General features: G+C 38.7%; 1 protein-coding gene across 4 annotated transcripts in view; it reads right to left on the reverse strand.

The window, feature by feature from the left end:
- Nucleotides 1-27,834, reverse strand: part of PPTC7 (protein phosphatase targeting COQ7) — a 55,789-nt gene that overhangs the window by 4,290 nt on the left and 23,665 nt on the right. The window contains exons 2-7 of one of the 4 annotated variants that reach the window (XR_004990006.2): nucleotides 20,100-20,279; nucleotides 14,132-14,330; nucleotides 9,682-9,805; nucleotides 6,461-6,590; nucleotides 4,974-5,150; nucleotides 1,347-2,233 (exon numbers count right to left, since the gene is read on the reverse strand). Coding sequence is in view for 2 of the 4 variants with exons in the window: in XM_036449343.2 (XP_036305236.1) it covers nucleotides 5,092-5,150; nucleotides 6,461-6,590; nucleotides 9,682-9,805; nucleotides 14,132-14,330; nucleotides 20,100-20,279 (692 nt within the window). In the remaining 2 variants the exon portion in view is untranslated. Of the gene's footprint in view, nucleotides 1-1,346; nucleotides 5,151-6,460; nucleotides 6,591-9,681; nucleotides 9,806-14,131; nucleotides 14,331-20,099; nucleotides 20,280-27,834 lie in introns of those variants that run through there. The other 3 variants (XR_006742378.1, XM_036449343.2, XM_036449344.2) reach the window with 3 other exon arrangements.

Consider the following 27,834-nt stretch of genomic DNA (forward strand, 5'->3'; position numbering starts at 1 on the left):
TGATGGACATTACTTAGAATAAAGCACTTTTGATGTTTCTCTTAAAATTACCTTGTTTTTATTACAAAATCTACATTATTAACTTACACCAGGTATATAGCTACTCCCTCACTTTGGAGTCTTTTTATATATTGTAAAATCTTAAATCTTATTTGTGATAGCTTTAAATTATCCTGATTTTCAGATGTGATTTTCTGCAGTGAAAAAAAAAAAAAAAGTTTAATGGAAGTGATGCCAAAAAATTATATCTGTATATCTGACATAGGGCACTTACCTCCACTGTCAAAAAAGCCTGGATTTGGAGTGAAATGAGTGTCTCTGTTCTTTTCCCCTTTAAGAATAATCTTGTTACCTGAACAGACTAAAATATCTGGCACAGAAGAATTCTTATGTAATATCTGATGATGTAAGTCTCTCCCTCCCCCAAACCTGTTTAAAAGTCAATTATAACCTGACAAACTAGACTGCTGTAACATCTTAAGTCTTTGTGAAACCACCAAATCCCAAAGAAATGTTAACTGGTAAGCAATTGTACTTCAGATTTTGTGAGGAATTCATAAACAAAGGTGGCTGAGTGGATCAGTCAACTTTAGAACTGTGAACAGACTTCTAACTAAAACCAGAATGAATTTGGCTCTGGTAGCTCAGTAATGAGTCAGAGCTACCCACAATAACCTAATAAAAACTCAAGTTCATCCCAAAATGTTCCTCAGTGAATGAAAATGGGCTTTTTGTGGAAACTGACAATACTCACATAATTGCAAGCAATTCTTTCACGTGTAGGCTAAAGATTTCTGTATCTTATGCTTATACTGGTGACTAACACTGAATTTCACATGATACGAGGGCAACTATAGATCTCCTTGCAGAGGATGAAAGTTTTTGGCTCGCTCTTGGAAAAGGGCAAGGGGTTAGGTCCTGAAGACATCACCATCAGTAATTGCCTGGATGCTGTACTAATCTGTAAAAGACAGTTATACTGTTAAACTGTATTTAATTTGGATTTTAGATTCAGAATGCTACATTTAAATGACACCAGATTTTTCTGTGCTTTCACTTAATACCATGTAGAAGATGCAAAAGCCTTCTCAGCTAGGAAACCATTTGTATTTTACATTGAATTATCTGTCCATTTTGATGAATTTTTGAGTAAAAATTGATGTAGTAAACCAGATGGTGAAAGAGGTAAGGCAGAGAACTAGTAAAAGACAAAATAATAGCTACGAAGTACAGAGTCACTGCTAGGCTAAGAGGGTTCGAAATGAGGACTTGATAGAGACCAACAAACTCAATGACAGGGCTGGCGTCTTATTTAGTTACTATTTCAATTAAAAGGAGTACACAGATTAGTATAAATACTATATTTATTAAATATCTTTACAGTTTTTTTTAAATGTATTTACAGAACTATTCCTGCATAAGTTATATTTCAGACATCCAATTCAGGTCATTGCCTCTTGGGTAAGACAAATAATGATAGTCTCAACAGAAAAAAAGCAGCTCATTAGTATATATAAATTCAAACTTGCTTCATTGTTTAGCCATCTTTGCCACAAACTACCTGATAACCGTTAACATTTTGACATTGACACTGCCAATTTTTAGTTGAGAAGTTCAATTTTACAAAGAATTTAATTTTTTATGAATAAAATCCAAATGTTTTGTTTCATATTTTCAGTTTTATAAGCAGATTTCGTTTTTTGTTTGTTTGATATTGTAAAATTTGTTAAATGCAAAAATGTGATTGTTTCCAGGGAAATTTGATGCTGTAGCTTCTACCAAAGATAGCTGGTATAAGGTGACAAGGAACCAAGAACTTATCCAAAGTACAGACACTTATAGTTCTAGTCAATCTTGTTTACAATCTCCAAAACTCTCAAAAACAAACTCAGTGAATTCCCACAATTCCTGCCTTGTTACTTGATGTGGTAGGTTGGTGGTACTGAAGGTGGTACTGAAGGCTACTGTTCTATCCAAAACAAATGCAGCTGATAGGAGAGACACTCCCATCACGCAAAGCTTGAAATCTAGTTGCTAATCTAGACACAGCCCAACCCTCAGACATACACACCTGGAATGGATTCTTTTGTGATTTAGTACCCATCGACCATGTCAAGCAGTACAGTAATTCAGGACAAATAACTTGTTTTCCCCTTCATTTCTTCTTTCACTTTTTAAGAGCCTAGGGCTCTACTGTATATCCGTTCGGTAAATATTTTTTGTGCGCAGGCAGCTTAAGTTCACAGGAAGAAATAAGGTTCTGATATGTTTAGAGTGCACATTTTAAAACAGAACAAAATAAAAATTTCAAGCATGTGATAAAAATATTGATTTTTTATAATACAGTATTGCTTTATAAATATAGATGGAAAAGCTATAAACTTTACTGGTCTTTGGTGCATCCAGAGAGAGATAATTTGCCTTTTGTAAATTAGAAATCCAAATTCTCTTTTGTTATAAAAGTCCATTACATGAGGCAAATGTGTGTGTCTTTTTTATACTGCTTGATTTAAAATACAATTAACACACACATCAAGTTCAGAATCAGACCCACCAAGTGGCATACCTCAGTCCTACCCCACAGAGGCTTGGGTCCTGTGACTGGAAAATTCCAGCATGGGTCCAACACAGCCTCTGACCACGGAGAGTGGAAGGAGAGTTACTTGATAAGCAGCACTCCAGCTGACCACTGGCAGTCAAAAAATTAAGTGCTTAACACAAAAAGGACAGGGAAAAGAGAAAATATTTTGTATTATTAAATTTACAGGCCAGGTCCAAAAGTTAGTTCCACAGTGAAACTCAATTCTTGTCCCACTAAATTCACATCACTGGAACAAACATGTTGTCAATTTCTAACAATAATTTCTCCAAAAAGACAAGTTGATAAAATAAGTTGTATTAAAACACCACCGATCTAGCTTTACAAAGATTGTGTTTGATGGGTTAAATGAGAGCAAAGCCAGTGACTTAATCAGCACTGCTCTACCAGGAATCAAATGTAGGCATTGGAAAATTAATGCAAAATATATCCAGGTCATAGGCTACACACCTCTGACCAGAAATAATTAGAAATCCAATAAAAGAACTAATGTCATCAGCCCAAGTATAAGTGTACTTCTTGGAACAAAACCTTTCTGGATGCAACTTTCTTTACTTTTTAAAATACACAGAGACTGCAAATATTTTGTGCAAAATAAATACCCCGCCACAGGCCACTCTGGCTTCTGTGTTTTATCAGAGCACAATGGGTTCTCATTACTAACACAGTCTCCCTCCACTCCCATCTCCTCTACCAAAGAACTGTTTTGTCAAGTTAGGGTAGTTAAGGCATTCTGACATGTAATTAAAGGTGATTAAAAATAGATATCTAACATTATGCCAATTTAGGAATAGTAGATAAATTACTGAACGGTTTACAAATGAATAACTCATTCTTATTATAAATGAAATGCCTGTTACAAGCATGATGCATTGAAATATAGTAATGACATGTACATGGTACATGTTAAACAATTTTAAATAAAACAAAAGCTTGACAGTTACTCAAATATACAGTACAATTTCACAAAACAAAATCTTTTAAAACAAGTTGAGGTAACCTCAAACATAAGTTTTAATGCAATAAACCAGGGAGTATGTATCTCCTTTAGAGAAAGAGACTTTCTATATTCTCCTCAAGTAGATTCTCATCAGGTTTAATTGCATTCTTATCTATACACCAATGTTACCTGACTTATATATAAAACATGGCTTTAATTTAAGGATTGCTAACTATATTTTTCTACCACCAAGTTAATGAAGAAAAAGACTGACCCAAAAATATATATCTTTACAGCAGTCGACTTAAACACAAACCTTAAAAATAAGTTTGAACTTGCAGATAATGGGAAAACTGAATGTAGGATAGTTTTATAAGGAAACTATACACTGCAAGATGGCTATTTAGAAACTGTAAACATTAAGCTTGATTCAGAAACCCCTAAATTTCTGTCTAGGGCAAATGCAAATGTCATATCATCACTAGTTTTCCTCATGGACTCTTGTGTTGCTGCTACTGCCCACAGTGCTCCTTCCACATGGACCCCCTGAATTTGGTGCATGCTATACAGAAAGCAAGGCTACTAATAAAGGGTCTGAATGAGACTAGGAGTAGCATGACCCCCAAAATTCAAAATAACAGCTGTCCATTCTCAACCCATTAGGCCTATGGGCCTAGAGCTCCCACACGGGGCATCATGTCAGACAGCTGGGAGGATTTCAGCCATAACATTAAATTCCTTGGCTTTGAGGAGTTCTACAATCTTGAGTAACATTCCCATTAAAATTTTGATAAAGAGTCTCCCTACTCCTGCAGTTCAGGCCACCAGCTTGTGAGTTTAATGAATCAATAAACTGCCAAAACTTTGATCATAGGATCACAATTAAGCATCTTTTAAAAACCACGAAACGTTTGCATCCATAGAATTAAACTGGAAATTTTCTTCCAATTTGTAAGAAAAAAAGTTCCTGGATCAAGATTCCATAATCCAGAGCAATGTTTTAGAGCAGAATTATAAGCTCCTGAAAAATAGGAGTTTATAATGAAAACACAAAGCCACACTCAATCATTATAACAAAGACTGGATAGTACACGTGTAACATTTCTTTTGATGAATAATGTATGTTTCTAGGAGATGTACCATAACATAGAATTTGTGTTAGACTTTTAAAATCCCTTTTACACACTGTAATTTTTAATTCACTTTATCAACATTACTCATTTTCTTCAATACTTCAAGCATTTTTTAAAAGTAATAGCCATTTAGCTTTGAAAACCTCTGATCCCATCATGGAAAGGACAATGAGAAGTGAAGGTCAATCTTCAAATCTTGATTCTCTTCGAAGTTGCTGGCAGATATGAGCTAGTGAATGACAGTAGTGGTTCTTAACAAAGATCTCAATGGGGTCTCAAAAAGACAGGCAAAAAGGCTTACATCACTGGCCATTGAGATCAGTGGCAAAGAATCGTGGTCCTGCCAGCAGGATCAGCACACACGGCTGGGGAAAATTTGGGATGATGGAAGGAAAGGCAGGAGTTGACACCGAGGTGTGTCAGTCTGTATACTCAGCCACTATGGAAAGAAGGACGGTGATGTCATCTGGCTTTCCACCTAAAACAAAAATGAAAATGTAGTCATGTATCATAAAAAGAAAAGTCAATCAAAACTGTAAGCCTAAGTAAGTTCTAGGAGACAAATGCTTGCAATTCACAAAGGTTTGATTTGTCAATATATATGTCAATATGTCAGTGTAGGAAAGAAAGAAAAAAATGAAGAAGACCAGCTGGCATGGCTCAGTGGTTGAGTGTCAATTTATGAACCAGGAGGTCACGGTTCGATTCCCAGTCAGGGCACATGCCCAGATTGAGAGCTCGATCCCCAGGGGCAGGGCTTGTAGGAGACAGCCGATTCATAATTCTCTCATTATTGATGTTTCTATCTTTCTCTCCCTCCCCCCTCCTCTCTGAAATAAAAATATTTTTTAAAAAAAAAAGAGAAATAAAAACACCAAGAAATTACATGTAACTTAACTGACACTTAAAAAATCCCTTCCCTGCTCTTTAAAACAGTAGCACTGATAAAATGGCCACTACCTCCTTTGTTTATAGCAATGACAGTAAAGAAAATCTGATTAAGATAAATTCTGCCTGACAAGAAAGTTACATGTTTCTATGCATAATCCTAATTTGGACAAACATACCCACTGTTTTGAAATTAGAACAATCTTGTATTCTAATCTGCCAAACAGCTATGGCATGTGCTTTTTCCTATTTTAATACTTCCTGGAAGGCTAAGAAATGCTTTATGTGTCATAATATAATACTAGCAAGAAATTGACCAACTGTATTAGTTCTGATATGTTACTACCAACACGTCATCCCAGCTCCAAGACAGAGCTACTGTCCTGCTCCCAAAGTTGCACATCACTTAGCAGATAGAAGGGCTTTTCAAGCAAGGACAGGTTAACATTACTTCCCTCTTCAAAACCTGCTGTGGCAATTTGGCAGGCAAATACTGTCAACGAGTCCCACAAAGCCAGAGGAAGGGAGAAGTGAAATGTCAGACCCGTGAAGGGCAAATGTTAAACTGCTGGGAATGTGCAGTCCTTCCAGGCAGAGCTTGAGGCCTTTTGGGCTGAGGTCCAAGCAGTGCCGTGGTGGCAATAAAGGGCTTCAGATCCGCCTGCCTCCGTAGCCTATGAAGTTCAGCTCTGAAGGGCGTCCTCTGTGGGGAAGACATGATGACATGCACTTGCTCTTGTCTCCCAGTGTTAAGGCCTAATGACCTAGCTCAAAGCCACCGCTCACAGCTAAGAGAGGACATCTCAACAGTCTCACCATAGCGCTCTAGTTTACCTCCCCCCGCAGCCCAGAACGTTCCCATCTTCCTATGTCCCTATGACCTTCCTAAAGATTGCTTACCTCTCACATTCAGTCCGTTGTCACATGCAAACTGTGCAAAAGGTGACATATAATTTGGGTCATAGGCCAGCTCATGAGCTTGCTCAGCAATGCTTCTTGCCGTCTGTTGTATACTTTCATAATTTGAATTCTGAGTTGAAGGATGAGAGAGTTATTTTTATCGTAATGTCTCACATGACTTTTGTATTCAAGTAACTTACAAATATCACTTTTTAAGATAGTAACATTTATCTAATCGGTTTCCACCACTGACGTTTTATTCCAGTTAGAGAAGACAATAAACAATGCACCTTCACTAAAAGGAATGAGCCCATCAGTGCTGCCTGCATACAATGTGAATCAGAAAGTTTTGATAGGTGGCCTTGGGCCCTAAGGTTTGGGTTTTTATTTCTGCTTTTTTTCCCATTTGAAATTCTTAAGGTATTTTTGCTAAAATAGGATGAGATTGAAAGGGCAAATTTTTATAGCACTTTAGGGATGACCTCAAAAATTTCCTGGTTGCAGGCTCCTCCCAAGCCCAGGCCCTGGTCAGGGCATGTGCAGGAGGCAACCAAATAATGATTTTTTCTCATACTGATATTTTTCTCTGTCTTTCCCGCTCTCAAAAAATCATTGGAAAAATATCCTTAGGTGAGGATTAAAAATATAGTAATTTTTTTCCTCTTGCTTATAAATGCACTCCTGGGCAATACCAGTTTTCTCTCAAGAGCTGCCAGTTTCCCTACTGAAAATACCTTTAAAATTTTATATCATGACTAGAGGCCTGATGCACTGAGGGAGGGTGGTTCCTCAGCCTGGCTTGCGCCCTTTCCCAGTCTGGGATCCTTGGGGATGTCTGCCTGACTGTTTAGGCTCGTTCCCTGTGGGGAGTGGACCTGGCAGGCGGACATCCTCCGAGGGTCCTTAGTGGCTACCGCCACTGCTGCTGTGCTTGCCAGCCGTGAGCCTGGTTTCTGGCTGAGCGGTGCTCCCCCTGTGGGAGTGTTCTGACCTTCAAGGGGCAGCTCCTGTGTTGAGCATCCACCTCCTGGTGGTGAGTGTCATATGGACTGATCATACTGCTGTTTGGTCAATTTGCATATTAGGGTTTTATTATATATTTTATTATATAGGATGAAGATTCTTATCTAGCTGTATAATCCCTTACCCTTGCTACTTCAACTTCATCAGTAAAATGGAATGGAAAACAAGGTCCATTTTAACTCTAACATCCTAAGATTCAGAATGGTTTCAGTATAATTGATAATAGGCCTCTGTTTCAATGTTATCTCAGTGAGGGGCCTTCTCTGGACAATCTTTCTAAAACAGCAACCCTCTCTATTCCCTATCTCTTCACCATGCTTTTTCTTATTTACCATAAACACTAGAGGGTGGGGCAAAAGTAGATTTATAGTTGTTAGTATGCAAAATAATTTAACAAGCCCTAGCTGGTTTGGCTCAGTCAATAAAGTATTGGCCTACAGACTAAAAGGTCCTGGGTTCAATTCAGACTAAAGGGCCCTTGGCTGCAGGCTCCTTCCCAGCCTGCGCCCTAGTCAGGGCTCATGCAGGAAACAACCAATTGATGTGTTTCTCTCACACTGATGTTTCTCTCTGTCTCTTTCTCTTCTACTCTCCCTAAAAACCAATGGGAAAAATATCCTTGGGTGAGGATTAACAACAATTAAATAATCCTATCTAATAAATAGGGAATATGCTAATTGACCCTTACACATCTTAAAGATGGCAGTGCCCACAGCCAATAATGAGGGAATATGCTGACAGCCACACCCTTAAAGATGGCAGTGCCCACAGCCACACAATGGCAGCGCCTAGTCCCTTCAGCCCTATCGGGGCAGCAAGTTGGCCAGACCACTCTGTATTCCTGCGTCCAGAGTCCCCCAGTCCCTTTAGCCCCCCCAGCTGCCGAGGGCCACCTGAGGCTCAGGTAACCAGGGCCGGCCGAGTCTTGTGCTACCAGCAGTGGCAGCAGCCAGGTCACCTCCACCCTGAGGGTTCCCGGACTGTGAGAGGGGGCATGCCAGGCTGAGGGATCCCCCATCCAGTGCATGAATTTTCATGCACGGGGCCTCTAGTATAAGAATAAACGATTTCGCTGAAGCCAGTTTGGCTCAGTGGGTAGAGCGTCAGCCTGTGGACTGAAAGGTCCTGGGTTCAATTCCAGTCAAAGGCATGTACCTTGGTTGCGGGCATATCCCCAGTAGGGAGTGTGCAAGAGGCAGCTGATCAATGTTTCTCTCTCATCGATGTTTCTAGCTCTCTATCCTTCTCTCTTCCTCTCTGTAAAAAACCAATAAAATATATTTAAAACAAAAAACAAAAAACTATTTCACATACTCATAACTATAAACCTACTTTTGCCCCACACTGTTTGTTATCTTTTTCTTTGTCTGTATTATCTACTTTCTTCCACTAGAATAGAAACTCCAGAGGACAGGGAATGTCATTTCTGCTCATCACCCTGTCACCACAGAGTATAGTATCACTACAGTAAGCACTTGTTCGTTACTGATCCCCAAAGATGAGGCTGGTGCTAAGGATTCTGTACTCCTGGTCTCAGTTAATTTTCACCATAACCCTATAAAACAGGGTCTTTTGTACCCCCAATTATCAGCTGAGGAAAATGTTGCTTAAAAGGTTTAAAAACTTACTCAAAGTTATAGTAGTTAGCGATAAAAGCATGAGAAAAGGTTAACTTTTCCCAGAGTTACAATTTTTACAAAGCCAAAAAATATGTAAACACTGATTTTCACTTTCTTCCATTCTCTTTATGGGTCAAAGCTGAACTGTTTTATTACTGGTGACAGCTCAGATCACATCAAGACCCCTCACTGCCTGATGCCCTTGACTGCTGCCTTGGCTGGCTATGGTATGATGACTTCTATCTTTCCCAGTCTCCACACCTGCTGGGTTTCTTATGAGAATAAAATGAGAAAAGGGCCAGGATGTAACTCTATTAAATAGCATTAAAATACAATGAAAAATGCAAACTGGACTTTTCCTACCTTTACCACCCTACTAAAAGCCTTTTTCCTTTAAGTTCTCCATTTGTGACTATTTCCATTTACAACTGATTGAAAAATTGGCACTATTATTAGTTTCCTATATTCACAAAACAGTCCTTTTCAAAACTATAAAAAGAGATAAGGCAATTGAATGGAGAAAATTTAACTGCCCAGAGAAGGCCACTGTTTCCAAGGGCCAACCTTTCAGTTAATTACCTTTAACTTTTTTAGCTCCTGCAGGATCATATAATCAGGCATGTTGTCAAAGAGTCCATCTGTTGCTGTCAGGATAATATCTCCTAACTGGACATCAAAAGATGTGCTATCAGCAGCATCCGGGCTGTGACATGAAAAGGGCAAAGTTAAGAAAGCTCTTTAGAGATACCACTCAAAGTTTTCAACAGGCACTATGTTACAATTAATAATGCTATAAAAAAAAAATCTAATTTATATTAGGAGTCAATAATAAGAGCCAGTCATTCTGAAATCCCTAACCTTGAAAACAATTAATTGAACACCCTTATATAAATACTAGAGGCCCGGTGCACGAAATTCGTGCAAGAGCAGACCTTCCTTCCCCTGGCTGCGAGCACCAGCTTCCCTCCGGCACCGGGGCTTCCCTCACAGTCCCAGCTTTGTCTGGAAGGTCACCCGGAAGGAAGTCCGATCTATTAGCATATTAAGCTTTTATTATTATAGATTTCAAAAGCTTAGCTGAAACTACCAAGTAAAACAGAGTGTGGTGATTAGTCATATGTGATTTCAAAGGAGGAAGGGCTCTTTTCTGAGTCAGATGCTAACATGTCTCTAAAATCCTGGTACGAATGAGTCTTTACTTCCTAATTCTTTAGAGCCACATTCCATCCTCTTACTCCTCGTCCACTTATCAGTTCCCTGCAGACCTGAACCTGGCTCTCAGGAGGGTGTGTTATAGTGGAATAACTATGAGATCATGTATATCCCCTAAGAATTCATTCATGGGAAACACATGCAATAATATAATACTAATAATTACTAGTGTATTATTGAAAATTCTATGTTAGTCTTACTAAGGGATACTTATTCTGGCAGAGTGAGGACGGTGTATCTCCCAGAACTTACAAAGTGCTCCACATGCATAAGCATCTATTAGTGTGCCTGACACACAGATCTTCAATAAATATCTGCGGAATGACTGAATGAATGAAGAAACAAAGTGACTGGCCCTCCAAATTGGGGAATAAAAAACACACAAAAATAACCTTTGTGATATGCTGTTAAAGAAAGAGGAAGGTACAGAGAGTGAAAAAGATAACAGTGGCTGCCTCTGAGGAGAGAATGTGTGGCTGGTGGCAGGAATAGGAGGTAGACTTTGCACCACATCGTTTTGCATAAAACTTTTAAAAACATAGATGGGAGACTTTTTCCTTCTCACAAAACCTAATGAAAGCAGAGAATGGGGGGAAAAACCCAGGTGGGAAGAAAACAGAAAAGACCATATATTCAAAGGGTTAATGGCCCCCTGAGAGGCCAAGTCTCAGCCACTTCCAATGTCCAGATTCACTGGCCTCCAGGGTAAGGAAAAGGTGAGATAGATACCTGATAACCTGCTTTAACCTGTAAGTGACAAGAGCCAGGGAAAAACGCATACACTGACCCAGAAGGTGGGACCAGAGCTAAGGTACCCTAAGCGTGACAGGACTCCCCCCCCCCACCCCCCAACCTGTATCAGCAACATGTTATAACAGTTGTGAAGAGAAAACACAAGAAGCTAAAAACCCACCCATGCCTGCTGGGAAATGCCTCAAAAATGCACTGAGAAAATTTCTGGTTCATTGTCTCCTCAGAGGAAAGAAGCAGCACATCTACAAGTTCTATGATGGGCTTTGTCAAGGAACAAATTAATTTAAACATTCATACAATACATATTCTGTAAAAACACCTACTAACCGTAAGTCAAGGTTAAAATAATAGTTTATAGCCAAGATGGATTAATAGCTAAGAGGCAGGGGGCGGGGGGACTAAAACTGGTGGAAATCAGGTTGATTTCTTCTGTGGAATAAAGAGAGAATGCAAGACACTTCACATTTGCTCAGTCTTTGGAAGCTAATCAGATTCTAGAAGTTTAGATTAATGACCAGGTTGGCACTGAAGCTCGATTTTATGCTGAGGTTTTCTTTCCACAGGAGTGTCCTTTGCTATTCTGCCTGTGAGAGACTCACTGCCATTGGACAATTTGTCCTCTTCTCCCAACACTCCCACCCATGAGCTTGGTGTTCTGCCAGCTGCAGTTCTGCCCGTTTTGATTGAACATACTGTGCTGCTGGAAACTTTTGACTGCACTGAAACACGAGCTGAAATCACATGCTAATAAGCTGTCTCTGGGCTCCAGGGGAAGAAACCTCCACCTCATTGGCAGGCCAGGCCAAGTGCTGCCCTAATCAGACTCTCCCAAAGATAGTGAGTGAGATAAGGCACCGCTGCTCTAGCACTCAGGAGCCAAATCAAGAAGCATCAAATAAAGAAAAATTAAAACACTGTTCTCTAAAAACTATTAGCTGAAGTTAATATCTATCAAGTCCTTGGGGTTCTAAGGTTTGCTCACTCCAATATGGTTAATATTAATGTGTATTCCACTGAAGAAGGACCCATAATAAAATATTCTCCCACTTATGGTAATCTGTCTTAATCTGAAAGTAAATAATGCTTACCTCTCTCTAGGAGTCAACAACAGATTTTTTTTTTTCCTTAACAACAGATTTTATTTTATTTTTATTATTATTATTATTTTTTAAAATATATTTTATTGATTTTGTACAGAGAGGAAGGGAGAGAGATAGAGAGTTAGAAACATCGATGGGAGAGAGTCATCGATCAGCTGCCTCCTGCAAACCCCCTACTGGGGATATGCCCGGAACCAAGGTATGCCCCTGACCGGAATCGAACCCAGGACCCTTCAGTCCCCAAGCCGACGCTCTATCCATTGAGTCAAACCGGCTTCGGCTAACAACAGATTTTAGATGGGCGATACTGAATACCTCATTATGTAATATACTCATTACAGTTTAAAAGATGGTAGTGATGCCCTAGCCAGTTTGGCTCAGTGTACAGAGCATCAGCCCTTGAACTGAAGGGCCGCAGGTTCGATTCTGGTCAAGGGCACATGTGTCTCTCTCACATTGATATTTCTCCCTCCTTGGCTCCGTGCCCCCCCCCCCCCTTTCCACTCTCTCTAAAAATCAATGGAAAAATATCATCAGGTGAGGATTAACCAAAATAAAAGATGGTGGAATAATCATTTTATCTTAGTTAGGGTTTAAGATATGGTTTTATAAGAACTATTAAGTAGAGACAACAGATACTTGCTAGAATGCTTCAATTTTTATAAAAGGTTTATCACCCAGTTAACAACATTTATGAATTACCAACGTTTGTCCTATGTCTTACAAGGTTGTTACAGACAATGAAATCTGAGATTGTCTTAGCCTTGTCTGTATTCTGATCTTAGAAAAGATAAACTGTAAAAGTTGATTTTAAAAAGTACTGATTGTATCAATAAGTACTCTTCCCAATTTAAAAATAAACTGAGGGCCCTGCCAGTGTGCTCAATGGTTAGAACAGCACTACACATAGAAGGGTCCCAGGTTCGATTCCCCATTAAGGTCACATACCTGGTTTGCAAGTTCCATCCCTGCCCTGACTAGGGCACGTGTGTTGCAGGAGGCAATTAATCGATTAATCTTTCTCATACATCTATGTTTCTCTCTTCTCCTTTCCCTTCCAACTCTCTCTAAAATCTATGAAAATAATATCCTCCAGTGAGGATTAAAAAAAAAAAAGAATGGCCAGCACCGGTTTGGCTCAGTGGTAGAGCGTCGGTCTGCGGACTGAGGGGTCCCGGATTCGATTCCGGTCAAGGGCATGTACCTTGGTTGTGGGCACATCCCCAGTGGGGGGTGTGCAGGAGGCAGCTGGTCGATGATTCTCTCTCATCGATGTTTCTGGCTTTCTATCCCTCTCTCTTCCTCTCTGTGAAAAATCAATAAAATATATTAAAAAAAAAAAAAAAAAAAAAAAAAGAATGGAGGGAAGGTGTCAAGAAAAAGAGAACACCTCAACAGCATCATCACAGAAAATATCCAAGACCTCTTTTGATTCCATTTCCTGTAGGTTAACTTGGTCCTAACAGGTTCTGCCTGGACTGCAAGCTCTACTTGACACATGTAGTAGGAGGTCCTGAAAATCAGGAGGTTATTCTAATAAATAAAGCAGATGCCTGTTTGTACTTTTCCCTAGTAACATATGCAAAATCTTGCACAGACAATGGCATGCATGAACAATAACTCCAGCAAAATTTCTCCAGCAAAATTTAACACAACTGTATATACCATGTGATCTTGGTATGAAAAATTGATATTTTGTAAGCTTGAAATAGCATTTTCAGTCTTGTAAATTATTGGGTGTTTATCATAATTCAACTGGCTGCAATATCAAGTATATGCACAATATCTTTCGAAGTCAAACTAAAAGGTTCTCCTGATGAGAACATTCTCAATTTCTTTTCTTTCTTTTTTTTCTCATTTGGGAATGGAAATTGCCTATTGCCACTGTGGTTGAGGGGAATAGGAGAGAACCTGTGAGTAAGCCACGCCCTGTTCACACTTGAATGAGCGAAAGGGGAAATTACCTGTCACTCAAGACGACTCCTTCGGCTTCTGGTGGTGCAATTGAGAGCTGGAATGGAGTGTTGAAGTAATGCTGCTGCTCATCTGATCGGTGCACAACTTCGCCACCCCTGACAACCAGAAAGCCTGAGTCGCCCAGGTTTGCTGTGTGTAAGCGGTGGCTAGTTCTGTCCAGCACCACAATGCAGGCAGTACTGCTACCTAGAAACAAAAATGGTCTCCATTTATTTTCTCTTCCAAGGCTGCCTTTGTACACTTATTTTTATCATATTACCTCAAAGAACAACATGCCACAATTTGAACCTTTGATTAAAAAGGATCTTTCTTAGTTATGTTCCATGTCGCAACAAATGTCATTAATAACCTGATCAGGATCCAAATGCTGGGAAAGAAAAAGGAATTTGTATGATCTATAGTAAGTGAGCCATTGATCTGAATTATTCCATTTGCAGAGAAAGAAAACAATAAAAATGGCTGGTATTTAACCGTATTATTTCATTTCAATAGTGCTATTATCTATGCCAAATGCTCAAAAGCATGTTGTTGAGATATTAAGCTTTAATACTTAAATGTCAGAATGAAAATGCTACATTTCCCTGACATTTCTCATTAGTCACTGGTAGGAAGCCTCCACAAAATTCACTAGCATTTAAGACAGGGCACACAACTACAATTTTTAACCAGATTTCCATCTGTTGAGGTCACAGAGAACTTTTATTGGAACTGATTTACTCTGAAGTAACAAGACTAATTTCCCAGGTGGCTTATGGAATCAACCTGTTCACTTTACAGAGAATAATAATGTTCAGATGGAAGAGACCACATTCTAAGTAGAGAGCAAAAGCTTCCATGTACCTTTGCAGCACATAGCTCACATGACCTTCCCCAGAATGAAAGGTTGGTATTACAACTAGTAAGATTACTTCAAGTACTAAAATTTAAACTTATACCTAAAGAAAAAAAGACAAAACAGAAATAGAAGCAGTTGACCAAGAAATACATGAAAAATGACCATCACACTACTATTTTGTCTACTAGTTTAACAAGAATCAAAAGAAGACAATGCATGCTGTTATCAACAGTGTATCAAACATGTTTCTCCCTGTATGTGCCTGGGTCCCCCAGAGTCTTGCCTGGAACTGGAGTTCAGAGCAAGTGGGCGCTTGTATCTCCCTTCGATTAAAAGAGCAGCACATCCAAGTGCCAGCCCTTTCCATGGCCTCCGCACCTCCTACCAGTCTCAATGCGCCTTCCTCACCTCTCTAGCTGTGGAACTTCCTCTCAGCCAGCCTTCCTGCAGTTCTGGGTGATAGTTGTTCTGCTGTTTAGTTGTGGTATTGATGTGGTTGTGAGAGGCAGCAAGTACAGGTGCTTATCTATGCTGTCATCTTTGTTCTCTCAAGTGTTAGCTTTTTAATAGCAACTAAAACTGTGTTAAAGAAATGTATTTTAAAAAGGAAGGATAACTTAAGTCAAACAAGTAAATTACAAGCTAGTATTGAAATTTCTTTAAAAAAAATGATACCAAACTTAAAGAATTGTACATCAAAAACTGAAATTTATTTTTAAAAAAAAGCAATAGTAGGCAAAGGTCAAACTATTAAGCAAAATGAAACAAATGGGGGGTGGAACTATCCCAGTGCTCCATCACTTTTTAGCTATGCGAATGCCGGCAGGTAAGTCACTTATTCTCTCTAGGCCTCAGTTTCTTCCTAACAAAACGGTGAATAAATGTACCACTGAGCCCTATCCAGGATGGTTCGTTTGGTTGGGTGCTGTCCCACGCACCACAAAAATTATTAGTTCAATTCCAGGTCAGGGTACATGCCCGGGCTTGGGGTTAGATCCCCAGTAGAGGGTGTGCAGGAGGCAGCTTATCATTGTTCTGCTCCAAATATTGATGTTTCTCTTTCTCCCTCTCCACTTCTCTCTAAAAATCAATAAAAATATTTAACAACAACAACATAGTACCTATGAATCTAATTCATGGCACTGTTGTGAGCACACAGTAGACTCAATTCCTGTTATCATTATACTATGCACAAACATGCACAGAAAAATAATAGAAAGCATAATCACTAATTTAATTTCTGCTAATATTTTTTTCTAAATGAAAATGTATAACTTAATAATTTAAAAACACTTAAATATAAGCATTGGGCTCATCTTAATGTTCAGAAATTCCAGTTTGTTGTTTTCTATACAGTATATACATGGTTACTAACCTGACATTCTAATGCTATTTAGTCTCTATTCATTAAATGTCAAAGAAAAGCAAAGGTACTGCAACAAACTGGAAGTGCTGTGAGATAACCTACTCCATAGCTTACATTAGACCCAAAATAGCCAATTACCCTTCCTTCTTAACTCAATGCACTGAAAAATCCAATCATTTATCATTAATAGAATCATCATACAAAATATGTTCTGCCCAATAGCCATTTGTCAAAAATATGAATAGCATGGGGCACATGTTCTTGCTCAGTTCTCAATCCCCCTCTTCTAGTTTCTTGGTCACTAAACTCTATAATGAGAGAGGCAAAGGGAAAAATAAATATAAATATCTTCTGAAAGCTGATGGAATCTGAGAACAAAACAAAAACAAAATGACAGATGAGTAGCACAGCCTTGAAATTTTTGCTGCAGTAAGGACTCAGGTTGGTTTATTAAACTCAGATTATCATTTTGCTACAGTTGTAGCAGTAACCCGCTGAGTTAGGATCAAAATGGTCTTCAGGAGAGAAGGAGCTTTAATATGCGAAGCAGTACCAACAAAGGCAAGCCTGGCCTTCCAGAATCCTTTGCCTCTTTAAATTACTGATGTGTGCATAAGGCTCAAGCCCTAACAACTTAATTCTGGGAGAAGAGCTTATCACTCTTAGGTGTTTGGAGAGGAACAAGCAGGCAAGGAGGAAGAGATGCTGAGAACAACAGCAATGAGTGCTCAGATGACTAGCCAATCCAGACAGGCACCCCAGTAAATCCCTCATGCTAAAATGGAAATGTTTTTATCACTTGGCCCCTTATTTTATAAACGACTAAGCCTTTAATGTAGCAAACAGAGAAAAGAATAAGCTTATTAGGGATGACCCCTCAAATTCTTAAGATATGTTGGCTTCATAAGACCTAAATCTACTTAAGGGTTTCTGGGGAAATATATGCTAACAATTAGCCTGTGATGCTAACCCAGATCTAAAAGCAATTAGATATTCTCAAGAAAAAAGTGGTTACTGCTATCAACTTGCCCTTCATATCAATAGTGTATAGCAATTGTTTGATTAAAAAAAAAATTAGCCGAAACTGGTTTGGCTCAATGGATAGAGCGTCGGCTTGGGGACTGAAGGGTCCCGGGTTCCATTCCGGTTAAGGGCATGTACCTTGGTTGCGGGCATATCCCCAGTAGGGGGTGTGCAAGAGGCAGCTGATCGATGACTCTCTCTCATCGATGTTTCTAACTCTCTATCTCTCTCCCTTCCTCTCTGTACAAAATCAATAAAATATATTTTTTTTAAAAATTAGCCAATCTTGTAAATTATCATTATTTGCAATTGTATCTGAGGTTTAATAAAACTCAGCAGTCTGTCTCTGCCAAAATACTAGTATGCTTAAATTTAGTTACAAATAACTTAGATATTGTAGATTAGGTAAGAAAGAAGTGCACGTGTGTCAAACATGGTAACAAAGGATTATTTCAATGTGTCTGTTAGGAGAAAAAACCATAATATTCAATGTAAAAAAAACCTTTGATATGTCCTTAAATTTATTAAGATCTCCCAATTGCATGAGGGTAAACAAAAAGGGAAGTAAGGATAAGGAAAAAATTTAGCAAGAAGAAAGCTTTCAAAGTGCAAAAATAGGATAGCTGCTCTCTGTAATTTGTTATTTCAAGTCACAATAAATGCATAAGGTTACGGGGCAGAGGATTCATGGAAACATTCAGGCCTCTGGAACTTGTTTACAGGTTCTCTTTAGTTGTAAGACACCACTGCACTTGGACCAGCCTATAGGTTCTCTTTAGATGTTAGACTATTAGATGGTATTCTGCAATGTCCTTTTTTCCTTCCACAACATGTTTCTGAGTGCTGCAGGATGCTTTAATTGTCTCCCCTCCACCCCACCCCCACCCCGAAATCCCCTTGCCCCTGGCGCTCACTTGCGCGCGCGTGTCTCTCTCCCTCTCTCTCTCTCTCTCTCTCTCTCTCTCACACACACACACACCTCTCCATTCAATGTATGAAGCAAGGGGTCAGGGGGTTAAGTGGTTTGCTTAAAGTCATATGGGAAGTTGACAGAGAGGTACTAGAAAGAGAATCTAGGATCTTTCACTATGCCAGGCAAGTTCCAAATTGCATGCCCAAAATAGCAGATTAAGATAAAGCAGTATATTGAAACCTCAAGGCAAGATTTCTCTTCTGTTAGAAATAAGCTGGTTAATCACAGCACAGAGAAAACAGAAGATGGCAGCATAAGGAAAAGAAACCATTCTTTAGAAGGATTTAAATTGAAGGTAAAATTCTACAAAGTAGAGCTCTCCATTACTACTGAAAAGAGGCTGATTTTAAATGCGGATGGTGACTGGGAGGGGGGGCATTCTAGTAACCAGAAAGATGCTGGCAATTAGCAGAATATTAACACCCTTTCTGAAGTTCTGCATAGAAGGCTGGGTAAGTTTCCAGGAAACCATTTAACAAATAACTGTAGAAGCTTGGCCAAAGGATGCTTCATTAGTATACCAAATAAGCACTAGGTATTTGTACACTTTCTAATAATAAGATTAACAGGGATATATCTTTTTTTAAAATATATTTTATTGATTTTGTACAGAGAGGAAGGGAGAGAGATACAGAGTTAGAAACATCGATGAGAGAGGGTCATTGACCAGCTGCCTCTTGCACACCCCCTACTGAGGATATGCCCTCAATCAAGGTACATGCCCTTAACCGGAATCGAACCCGGGACCTTTCAGTCCCCAAGCTGACGCTCTATCCATTGAGCCAAACCGGTTTCGGCAATAGGAATCTATCTTGTGCCATGCTATTTCAGTTAACTGCTATTAGTCTGGGGTGTCTATTTGCAACCTGAACTCTCCACAGGTAATCAACTGAGTTTTCCATGGCAGACCTCACTCCTTCCTTCCTCCCTTGGAAAGAACCACTACCCTGAATTACATAATCACTTGCTTTTCTTTCTCCTTTTACCATATTTTAGAATCCCTAAACAATACTTTTTAAAAATAAGTTTGTATTGATTTTAGAAAAGGAGAAGGGAGAGAGAAACATTGAGAGAAATATAGAAATCAATTGGCTGTGTTCCGCATGTCTCTGACCTTTTGGTGCATCAGATAACACTCAACCAACTGAGCTACACCAGCCAGGGCTGCTCCTGAGTACTGCATGCAGCTTTATTTTTACTTATTTTTATTTTTTTAAGTGTACAAAATAGTGATTAGACATTTTTTTTAAGCATAATACCACATTTATTATTTTATTTTTATTTTATTATTTTTTTAATTTTAATTTTATTTTATTTTCCCCCCTCCCTCCCTCCCACTGCATGCAGCTTTAAATCATTCCTTTTCTAAGTGTGTTTTTCTATTATAAATGGACATCTAGATTGTTCCCAATTTTCTGCTATTATAAATAATGCTGCTATAAACATTCGTGGGCCTACTCTTTGATACGCAGGTGTGTTAAGTTTCTCTAGTCTAGGGTATAGATCTAGACATGGAACTGCTGGAGCATAGTTATCTGTTCATGTTTAACTATATTCTACAATTCCAAATTGTTTTCCAATGAGGTTGTACCTATTTACATTCTCTCCAAGCAGTAGTATTTTGTAAGTAAATAGTAAGTATTTAATAGCTTCTTTATCAAACGCTGCTTAAAGGAAGGCTGATTAATTTCTTGGGTTTTATTGTTAATCATTTCCTGGGCATCTTTAGAGAGGAAAGCACATAGGATATCTACTTACCAAGCAAAGGTACTTTATTTTGCAGCAACTCACAGTAGCTTGTGGTGAGGATTCCAATGGGATTACTTGGAACAAACCGTCCTTCTTTTACTAACCGTTCACATGTCCGCATTAAAGTCCCTGAGAACTGAGACGGATCAACTCCATAGTCTCTCCATCCTCCTACACCATCTGCAACTCCTAAAAAAATAAATAATAATAATAATAATGTTTAAAGGATGTTCTTACCAACTTTTCAGGAATTCCTACCTATCTCCTCCTGACAGTTCATTTTACTACATACCAATAAACATATTTACCCTGAAATTCAGAATAAAAAGTGCTCAAGTTGATATATTATATACCAAAACTCCTAAGTCATATTCTCTAACTTAGAATTGGATCTTTCACCACAGAGTGACATTGCCTACCAGCCAAGAGTACAATTTCAGCAGGATTATTATTGTACTACAGACTAGACCTCAGGGGGTGGGGGGAGGACTTCTCCCTCAGCCCAACCTGTGCCCTCTTGCAGTCAGGGAGCCCTCGGGGAATGCCCGACTGACAGCTCAGGTATGCTCTTCCTGGGGAGTGGGCCTACGCTGGCAGTCAGACATCTTAGCGCTGCTGTGGAGGCCGGAGCGGCTCCCACCACTGCGGCTGTGCTTGCTAGCTATGAGCCTGACTTCTGGCTGGGCGGTGCTCCCCCTGTGGGAGTGCACTGACCACCAGAGGGCAGCTCCTGTGTTGAGCATATGCCCCCTGGTGGTCAGTGCACGTCATAGTGACCAGTCATTCCGCTGTTTGGTCAATTTGCATATTAGCCATTTATTATATAGGACAGAAGAAATTTGTGCTATTAATTTTGTTGTATTTTATAAGAATGTAAAATGATTTTTTTAAAAAGGTACTGATGCTAGTGACAATGCAACTGATCCACAGCTGGCAATCATTAAGAATATCAAAAGCCTCAATCTTTTAACTTTAAATATTAGTCAATAACTGTAAAATACAGAACAAATTTAAGGATATATTCCATTTCCTTTCCTCTTCCCTAAGAGAAAACCACTATCCTGTCCAGGGCTGAGCTTTCCAATGAAACAGCCATTACCACATGTTGCCAGTAGTGAGCCTTGAAATGGAGCTGATCCAAACTGAGATGTACTCTAAGTATAAAATGCACACTGGATTTTGAAAACTTGATATGAAAAAAGAGAGTCAGCTATCTCATTAACTTTTATATTGATTACATATTGAAATAATATTTGGGATATAATGTGTTAAAGAGAATACATTATTAAAATCAATAGCATCTGCTTTTTATTTTTAATTAATGTATACTAATAAAGTCTCAATAATAGTAAGAATAATAATAATAAAAAATCCTTCTGCCTGATGTGGAGAACAACAGTGGAAAGAAGGGATGAGTCAGGAGTCTCAGCAACTCCATTGTGAAATGGTAGCAGTGCAGTTAGAGTGCAGGGATTTGGGATCTGGTGAAACAAAGGACTTACAGGTGAACTGGATGGGGTGGAAGGTGGGGGCAGTAGGGGAAAGAGAAGCATGGAGGATGACAGGTCTACCCTACCATAAAGAAGTACCACTTTTTTTCTGTGTTCTTAAAATATATATATTTTATTGATTTTTTTATAGAGAGGAAGGGAGAGGAATAAAGAGCCAGAAACATCCATGAGGGAGAAACATCAACCAGTTGCCTTCTACACACACCCCACTCGGGACACGCCCACAACCAGGATACATGCCCCTAACTGGAATCGAACCTGGCACCCTTTAGTCCGCAGGCCTATGCTCTATCCACTGATCAGGGCTTTTTTTGTGTTTTTCAAGCAGTTGGGAGGATACCTAAAAATTCTTAAGGTAATTTTTTTCTTTCTTATTTCAAGTTTTTATTGTTGACACTACTGTACATGTTCCCCATTTCCTTCCCCAAGAGAATTTAAGAGAGTTTATTTAAAAGATACTTCTTTTGAGGAATTCTTCTATCACTAAGGGTAAGATTTCACCATGGATTTAAATGCAACAATTTATGTTAAAGCACAGAATGCAATTTTAATCCTTGCAACTCCATCTGATGAATCATTCATTCTTTCAAACTACTGCCTGCCCCAGGAAAGAATTTCTTCTTAACCAGTTTCTGATCTAAGAGCCACAATTTACTATATATACCAACTGGCTTCATCTACAAATGCCCTTCACAAGAAAACCAGTAAAATCTGAGATAATGTTGAGAGTTGATCCTGGCACTCACTAAATAATCTGTGAGCAGGTTATAAAGTATGACCTGACACAGTCCTTCAACATTAATCAGATTTCTTCCAGAATAGAGTGCAACCTTTTCAGTCACCTGTTTGCTTTTATATGGGAAAAAGAACTCAGGCAAAATTCCATTGGCTAAATCTCTTTAGGGGAAAAAGAGATTAAAAAACCATATAAACTTTTCAATATAGCTGGGGGAGCGGGAGGGAGCCTTAGCATGTATATATAATTTACTTACAAAGAACAAGTTATATAATATGAAGAACCATAGTTGGGATTAGAATCAGGCTAAAACTAGAATAATCTTTCACATGTACATCTGAAACCTAGTTTAATTCATACTAGGTAATTACTTCTACATTAGCAAAAGCTTCAACCCACAAAAAGAGAGGACACCTTTTAAACTGGAATTAATCCAGATATAAAGGGAAATTTCATTTAGCGGTAAAGAAAACAAATATTAAAAGAGAAGACTGCCGCCTTGGCCGGTTTGCTCAGTGGTTAGAGGGTTAGCCCATGGACAGAAGAGTCTCAGGTTTGATTCTCTAGTCAAGGGCAAGTAACCTTGGTTGTGCTTCGATTCCCAACCCTGGTCAGGGTGAGTGCAGAAGGCAACCAACCAATTAATGTATCTCCTGTTGATGTTTTTTTTTTTTTTTCTCTCTCTCTCTCTCTCTTCCCCTCCCCTTCTCCCCCTCTCTCTCCTCCCTTCTTTTCACTCTCTCAGAAAAAAAAAATAAATAAAAATAAAAATCCATGGAAAGAATATCCTCGGGTGAGGATTAAAAAAAGAGAGATTTCCACAGACAGGGGAGGGTAATAATAAAAGAAAAAGAATGGCAGACAATTAGGTATAGCTGGTGCCTGAGTGAGTGGGGAGTAGTTGAAATATGGAGAGCAGAAGCTGAAATTGTGGATGGCCCAAAATTGCAGACGAAGAACATTAAACTTTATGCTATTGACCCGTGCTGTCCAATATGGAAGCCACTAGCCACACGTGGCTATTGAGTTTGAAATGTGGTTAGTTTGGATTGAGATGTGCTATTAAATGAAAAACACCCTCTGGATTCCAAAAGCACAATATCAAAACAAACAAGCAAATAAATAAAATGTCTTAGTAATACATTTTTTAATGAACATGATGAAATATTTTACATATATTGGGTTAAATTGAAATGAACTATATTTAATTTTACTTTTTTTAAATGAGGCTACTATTGTAGAACATTTAAGATGATATATGTAGTTACAGTATATTTCTACTGGACAGCACTGATATAAATAATAAGTCCACAAGGTTTCAGGATACAAGTGATATAATCCAATCTATACTTTCGGAAAATAATCCTGATAGCAGAGGAGAAAATGGGCTGGGAGAGGTCAGAAGTCAGGAGTCAGCTGCAAAATTTTATCACTGGAAATATAAAGAAATAAATACAAAAGATACCTATGTTCTATTATTAATAGGGTGTTTTTTTTTATCAGTAGGTTTCTGAATTTCAGGGATGAGTACTGAATAGATGATTTGACAGCTGGAAAGGGGGTGGGAATGACTCCAGGTTTTGTTTCTAGTGTACTTAGTTTCCGGTGTCAGTGGAGCATTTTTTTGAGAAAATGTTCTATATGAAATCAGGAACTACGGTACGTGGCTGCTGTTGGGAAGGCAATCTGAGCCCGTGCTTTGGCAAAGATCCGGAACTGACAGTAGAGGGGCAGATGAGATGTTCTGGGAGAGTAATAAATTCAAGGAGATCTTATCTTAGGAATGAGAATTCCTGGCCCAATAGCTCATTTGTGAACTGCATTCTTACTCTAGACATCAAATTACAATCACATATATGATAACTGATGAAGGCCAAGTAATCCAGTTTGTCAGAATGATATAATTTGTTTAGAGGTGAAGAGAGGTGAAAAGGTGGGCTGAGTTAATTAGAAAGACTTTGAACATAGAAGCTATTTCTTTTAATTCCCCGTAATCATCTTATGTCTCCATTAATAACATTCTGTGAGCACACAGTCTAGCTTAAGTGTTTCCTTTGACCCAAAATCCAATTAAAACCATTATTAGATTAAGATAATGGTTACATATCTGAAATCGCTGAGCAAAAGGCTGAGAGAAGACTAAAGGGCACAGAAGATTCCTCTAGTTGTACCATTTATGTAGAAATGGCAGTCTTATGAAGTGGGAAATAATCAATTAGAAAATATTTATGATTTTTATATAATATTTTATGTTTTCCATGGACTGGTTTTCTGAAGTGAAGAATTAAGAGAGGAGAACAAATAATTCTGTTATATCTCACTTAAATGGATACATCACTTCAATATACAATATCTTTTTGTAAGAACATTTAAAAAATTATTTTAAAATTATAGCTATAGCCCAACCATTGTGGCTCAGTGGTTGAGTATCAACCTATGAATCAGGAGGTCACGGTTCAATTCCCAGCCCAAGCACGCATCGGGGTTGCGGGCTTAATCATCCCTAGTGGGTGATGTGCAGAAAGCAGCCAATCAATGATTCTCTCTCATCATTGATGTTTCTCTCCCCGCCTCCCTTACTCTCTGAAATCAATCCTATATATTAATAATAAAAGGCTAATATGAAAATTTCCCCTTTGACAGAGAGTTCGACCAGGGGACCAGGCTGGCTGGCCAACTGCCCATGACCCCTCCCTCCAGCCGGCCCGGCCCCCGATCGGCTCCCCTTTACCCCAACAGGAACTGGGGTGGTTCCTGTGTCCCCTCACCCCAATCAGGGTGGGTTTGGCCGTGCATGAATTTGTGCATCGGGCCTGTAGTAAAAAATATATTTAAAAAAATTATAGTTACCAGGGATGGGCTGGAGGGGAATCAATGGGGGAAGAAAGCGGATATACGTAATACTTTCAACAATAAAGATTTAATAAAAATAAATAAAATATTTCATGAAAATACTAATCCTATCTTTCCAATTGAAATCTTATCTTTCCAACTGCATATGGTGACTTGTGTAACTACAAAAGGATCTCCTTAAAAGACTGAATGAAGCCAACATCTGTCTGAGTCTCTCCAGGACTTATCCATGAGGTTGCCCTTCTTCTTAAAATTTCCCAACTACACTGATCTTCAGATGGCATGAAATTCATTACAAAGCCAACAATTTCTGGAAAAAAAGTGATGCCCAAAAAATAAATACTCAATTTCAACTTTAATATAAGCATCAATGAAGAAGAATTTGGCTCTGGCATAATTTCAAGAATTGGTATTCTAAGGTAACAGCTTTATTCCTTGCATCTTTGATTGTCTTGAGGCATTTATAGGATTCTCATCCCCTAATGAAGCAAGATGGTTCTACAGGATTGTTTTTCCATCAGTGAAACCTCTATCTACTAGGATGGGGTACTTAATAAGTGAATTGAAATTCCAGAGGAGAAACTGAGTAAGAATCTGGTTAGATCACAAGAATTAAATTATAAAAGGAGGAATAAGGATCTGGTTTTACCCTTTCTGCAGCAACTGTTAATCTAATGAGGAAGCTGGTTAGACAGAATTTATTGCAGTGCTACAGCCAGCTTCTTTTCAGATGACGAGGGTCTTCCTCAATCTATAATCTAGAGTTCTCCGAGTCAACCTTATTTGTCTAGAGGCATCACAAACTTGAAGCCTCTAGAGAAAAATGAGATCAGAGTACAAATTCAATTTCTAGCCAATGGAACAGATCAACATTTCTGAAGCCTCAACTATTTGGGCATTAAGAACACTCCCCTGTGATTCAGAACTGTGAAATGTATCTGCAAATAATTATTCCCAAAGGGAACAATAAGGCAGAATTACTGACAAAAATATATGTAACAGTTGAGTTATTTACAAAAGTACAACTTACTTTAACTAACAGTCCTTTCAGTTCTCTAGAGGTGCAAGTATATAAATTACTAGAGGCCCGATGCACAGAATTCACCCAAGAGTAGGCCTTCTTTCTCCCAGCTGCTGGCATCAGCCTCCCTCTGGCCACTGGCAGGCACCAGGGACCAGGGCTTTTCTCTCAGCACGTCTGGAAGGACGTCTGATCTAATTAGCATATTACGCTTTTATAATTATAGATGATGTTCTTCCTGCTGTAATAAGTGATACATTCCCTTCGCAAGAAGTTTCCCCAAAGCATTAATAATACTCTGCATTAATAACAACGAAATCTGCATTTCTCATTCTCCAGAAACCAACCCTACCTCAAGAACTCAAGACCTCTAAGCAGAACAGTTAACTCAACAGCTGAAGCAATGAAGCTGAAAGGATGGAAAGGAAGGTTCAACCTGTGATAAATGGAACTTACAAGCAAAACTGAAATTTTGCTAAAAAAAAAAAAAAAAAAAAAAAGGGAACTAACTATCTAGGAGAGTTAACAAAACTCAAGTATTTGCTCAAAGCAGAAATAAACAGTTCATTTTTATGTTTTAGGATTCCAAACAAAATAGTCCTTTCTAGCTTAGTAAACATGAAATTGCTTAATTAATCAAATTAAAATGAATATGAATATGCACAGTCATACCTACTGTCCAGAATACTTCATTAACTAGAGATAGTAATTTCCAGACTATTCTGGGCTGTTGCTTTGTCTTAAAAAGCAATGAAAATGCTATAAAGAGGGTTAAGAAATGATACTGAGAAGGCAAAGAAACTCATAGTCAACCTTTTAAAAATAAATATATTCTTCCTCTAACTTTAGCTCTTTTGTTTAAATACCAAATACTTAATGTGAAATAATGTGTTTTGGCTCAACTGTGGCTTGGGGACCTTGGGTAGCTCACAGACTAGGGTAAGAATCACTGCCTTCCTACCACACAAACTGCAGAGTTGAAGGTGAAGTCACAGAATAGGTCACCTCACTCCTTTGAGCTGCAACAGTATCTTCCTGAAATGCTAAATGCTGATAGCAATGTTTTTAGGTCAGGAGGAAGCAACAGACAAATCATCTGGGAGCCCCACTTATGGTAAGTTATGAACAGTAGAGGAAGGGCCCTTAGTGTGATACAGAATTAAGGGCTTCTATTGATGCTGAGGCTGGTTAGTTTTTAGATATTAGGAAATGTTATATAACACCAATAACTTACCATTTAAATAAGAAAGTAACAGCAATTAAGTCCAGCTATCTGATGGGTGCCTTTTTGTATTGGCCCTTTAGGCTAAGAGAAAAATTTTCCTGTTTATAAGATTATAGATGTATAAGATTAGATCTAGAATAATGGTCTTAAAGGTTAATTTAATAATTAAAAAAAAAAAAAGAGTCACAGCTGAAACCCGTTTGGCTCAGTGGGTAGAGCCAGGTTCAATTCCGGCCAAGCTTGGTTGCGGGCACATCCCCAGTAAGTTGGAGCTGCCAGCCTGGGCACATGCCCTGACCGGGAATCAAACCTATGACCTTTTGGTGCACGGGACAAGACCTATCCAACTGAGCTACACTGGCCCCCTTTATTTTTTTTAAATATATTTTTATTTATTT

This window comes from Pipistrellus kuhlii, unplaced genomic scaffold (assembly GCF_014108245.1).
Source record: "Pipistrellus kuhlii isolate mPipKuh1 unplaced genomic scaffold, mPipKuh1.p scaffold_m20_p_20, whole genome shotgun sequence".
Lineage (NCBI taxonomy): Eukaryota > Metazoa > Chordata > Mammalia > Chiroptera > Vespertilionidae > Pipistrellus > Pipistrellus kuhlii.